Source organism: Emiliania huxleyi, assembly GCF_000372725.1.
Source record: "Emiliania huxleyi CCMP1516 chromosome Unknown EMIHUscaffold_1852, whole genome shotgun sequence".
Taxonomy (NCBI): domain Eukaryota; phylum Haptophyta; order Isochrysidales; family Noelaerhabdaceae; genus Emiliania; species Emiliania huxleyi.
Window position 1 is genome coordinate 1 of NW_005200736.1, and position 3,941 is coordinate 3,941.

Sequence of the window (3,941 nt, forward strand, 5' to 3'; positions counted from 1 at the left end):
CAGATTTGGGATCGCCCCCCCAATGATCTGTAGACTGTACTCTAAGGGTCCGCCCGCAGGCGCATTTTGTATCCCGAGGCGGTGCCCGGTGCCGAACTTGTCGGACCTTAAGACAGCAGTGGAGATATTACGATCTGGAGGGATTGAAGGATAGTAATCTGGGGAGATCTGGAGGGCTCCCGGGTCGCCCCGGAGCGGCCCCGCGCGGGGAGGTGGGTGGAGGGCGGGCACCACAGTTGGTAGTTCTCCAGATCTCCGCGGCACGGCGAGTGGTACTGGGTTACCCACCAACCCAGTCTCTCTCCGTGGGTTGGACTTTTAGGCAGTGCGTGTGGGAGGGCAAGTTCCAACTCCACACCCTCGTCACATGCACATGCACATATTGGGTGTGAGGTAAAACCACGCTACCAGCGCTTGGTCACATCGGCCCCCAGGTCAGATCCGTCTCCTCTTTTTTATGACAAGACTAGTCTACTACGTGCCTCCCCGTCTTTGTAGCCTGGCGTTTGTGCCCCGTTTGTGCCGCGTCCCGTGCCCCCGAGTTCATTTTATACTCCCTTAGTGTAGGTAAACCATAAAAGTAGATTTGAATTCGTCCACGTACGGCTTCGTGAGTGGTTGGGGTGGCCTCAAGCATCCCCAAGGGAGCCTCTGCGGTGCCACATAAGCAGCTTGGTGATTGTCGAGACTTTAAAGGATTCGTTTGAAGAAACGCAAACATGCCAGACACTACTATGGTCACCAGTAAACCATAATTCGACTTTGAGGGATCATATCTCAAAAAGCCGGGAGATAGCATAGCATTATTGTTGCATATTATACCACATAAGGTCAAACTTGACCCCACAAGCATCAAGAACCCGATGCTCCGGCTCGACTGTGCCGGCACACTGCCTCCTCACGCCTGCTGCCAGCAGCCGCGTCGCGGCCCGTGGTGGCACCAGAGAGAGGTCGATACGTTGCCCCCGCCGGCAACCCCGCGCGGCTCAGGCCGGCCAGAAGGTGTGTGGTGACGGCGCCGTGGCAGGAGTGCGGAGAAGAGCTCGCCGAACGCGAGCAGAAGATGTCCAAAGTGTGCCAGCGCGAGAGCCTCGCGAGCGGGCGCAGAAGGAGCTCGCCGTGACACGATGCCGGGCGGTGGTGGTGCTCTGGCGACTGTGCACAGTGGGCAAAGTCAGGCTGCAACAGGGCAGCACGATGGTAGTGCCCTGCTGCAGCCTGGCCTGACATGCACAGGGCGAACAGAGACACTACTATCGTTCGGCGCTCGTCGTCGAATCTGGGCCAACTTCGACCGCCGCCACAGCTCGCCACGAGCACGCAGCGACAAAATGTTGACTGTACGGAAGTTGAGGCTAGTCGAGAGGAAAAGGCTGCCGTGCGAGCCGGCAGCAGGCTGGCTCGTCGTGGACTGCCGCTCGCGACTTTTTGGGCTTCTGTGTTCACTTGAGCACTTGAGCACTGGATAGGGTCGATTCCGCATTTAGGTATATTGTTGGCAAATCAAGACACAGAGCTCACACAGAATCACAGCGGGAGGAAAGCGGCGAGTCGCAATTCCTGGGGTCCTTGTGGCGGGCCACCCTGTCCAGAGAGGCATGGATGCCAATAAATAATCTGGGGTCTTTCGACCGAGTCTATCTATGAGCCCTGGCGACGGGCGGGAGAGCGTGCCCCATCACAGATGCCGGGACTGTGTCTCTGAGGGAGGGCGGCGTGGGTGGAGGCAGCTCGCTCGAGAAGCAGGCGATCGTCGAACGTCACTTCCGCAAACTCACGCATCCCCAGGACCGATACCTCACCGCGCGGCTGCTGCTGCCCGCCAAGGCGCGGGCAACCTCCTCCGGCCTCTCAGCTCGATCCCGGCTGAGCACCGGCGGAGCTCGTAGGGGCAGCACGACGACCGGACCTACTCGCTCAAGGACAAGTCGCTAATCTCGCACCTCGCCGCCGTGCTGCGCTGCTCCGAGGTCGCGATGGCGGCGCACCTCGAGAACAGCGACGACGTCGGGCTCAGCGCGCAGCACTTTTACGAGCGGTCGCCCGTGCTTCCGAGCCCGCCCCCGCCCCCGCTGCCCCTCGCCGCCGTCAACGACTGGCTCAACAAGCTCGCCCAGCCGTCCGCGATGACGCGGCTCCTGCTCGCCGAGATCGTCCCTCGCACGGCGCCCGAGCAGCTCAAGGTGCTCGTCCGGATCGTGCGGAAGGACCTGCGCCTCGGGGCGGGCGCAGCGACCATCCTGAAGGGCATCGGTGGCGAGGGCGCGTGGGCGAGGTTCAAGGCGCAGCCGCACGAGCTCGAAGCCATCTGTCAGCTGCAAGCCGGCACCAAGACCGCCTCCAAGACCGGCGGCGGCGGCGGCGGCGGCGGCGGCGGCGGCAAGGGCAAGGGCAAGGGCAAGGGAGTCGGCGGCGGCATGGTTGCGGCGGGGCGGCCGTGCAAGCCGCAGCTCGCGGGGCAGTGCAACTCGTTTGAGGTGCCCGTCAAGAAGTTCCCAACGGGCTTCTTCGTCGAGGCGCCGCCGCCACCTCTGGCGCCGCCCTCTCGCCCTCGCCTCCACCGACACCCGCCGCCACGCCGAGGCGTTGCGTATCGCCGACACCCGCCCTTGTCAGGTCACTCCACCGACACCCGCCCTTGTCAGGTCAAGTACGACGGCGAGCGGCTGCAAGTGCACATGACCCGCGACGGCGGCGTCGCCTTCTTCTCGCGCTCCCTCAAGGACGTGCCCGCCACCAAGGTGATCGGCCTCGAGGCGGCGCTGCGCAAGGCCTTCCCGCCCCTCTCGCCGGGAGGGCCTGCGCGTGAGGTGGTGCTCGACGGCGAGGTTGTGATGATGGCGGCCGACGGCACGGTGCTCGCCTTCGGCGCGCAGGGCGTGCACGAGCAGAAGAAGCACAAGGACGCGACCTGCTGCCTCGTCGTCTTCGACCTGCTCGCGCTGGACGGGGGAGCCCTCACCTCCGAGCCACTGCAGCGGCGCCGCCAGATCCTCGAGGCTGCCCTCGTGCCGCAGGAGCTCGCTCTTTCACCTAGTCGCTGGCTATCACTGCAGTCACGCCCAAGATGCATGGAGCGCTACCAAGGACTAGCAGGCGGGGTCTCACTCACATGCCCCCCTCCGCAGGAGAAGCAAGTTCGCCTCTCCGACTGCAAGCTCATGCGGACGAGCGCGGGCGTGGCAAGGGCGTTTGGCGAGGCGGACGCGCAGAATCTCGAGGGGCTGATGATCAAGGATGCGGCGGGGCCGTACGTGCCGAACGACCGCAAGGTCTGGCTCAAGATCAAGAAGGACTACCTCGGCGAGGCCGCCTGCGACGCGGCCGAGGTCGACATGGCCGACTCGGTGGACCTCGTAGTCCTCGGCGCCTTCTTCGGCACCGGCCAGAAGGCATCCCTCTACTCGAGCTTCCTGATGGGCTGCTTCGACGAGGAGGAGGACGCGTGGCGCGTGGTGTGCAAGCTCTCAAACGGCTTCTCGATGGCGCGCCTCGAGGAGCTCAAGGGCGCGCTCACGGGAGGCGACACGCCGCTCCTGCGCCGCCTCGACCCCACCGACGAGCTGCCGAGCTGGTATCCGCAGGAGGCAAAGGGAGGCAGCCGCCCCGACGCGGTCCTGCGGGCGGCCCCCTCCGACGAAGAGGGGTGCTTTGTGTGGGAGGTCAAGGGTGCCGCTTTCACCGAGGGCAACAAATCGACGGGCTCCGCCTTTTCCATCCGCTTCCCGCGCCTCGTCCGCGAGCGCGACGACAAGGAGGTGTCGGACGCGAGCACGGCGGAGTACATCCACGGCCTCATCAGCCTCAAGAAGGGCACCGTCATCGACCTCCCCTCGCTCGCGGGCGGCTCCGGCTGCGGCGGCGACGCGGGCGGCTCCGCGGCGGCCGCCGCAGCGGCTGGCGACGGTGAGCAGGAGGAGGAGGAGGACGACGACGACGAA

At 64.8% G+C, this 3,941-nt stretch overlaps 1 protein-coding gene across 1 annotated transcript; it reads left to right on the forward strand.

Moving 5' to 3' along the window:
* Nucleotides 1-1,976: 1,976 nt before the first annotated feature.
* On the forward strand, nucleotides 1,977-3,818 carry EMIHUDRAFT_460689 (viral DNA ligase; the record flags this gene model as incomplete). Its single annotated transcript, XM_005782821.1, has 4 exons — nucleotides 1,977-2,310; nucleotides 2,407-2,477; nucleotides 2,646-3,008; nucleotides 3,129-3,818. Coding segments are annotated over 4 exons (1,458 nt in total), but the record flags the coding sequence as incomplete, so codon positions are not given.
* Nucleotides 3,819-3,941: the final 123 nt, after the last annotated feature.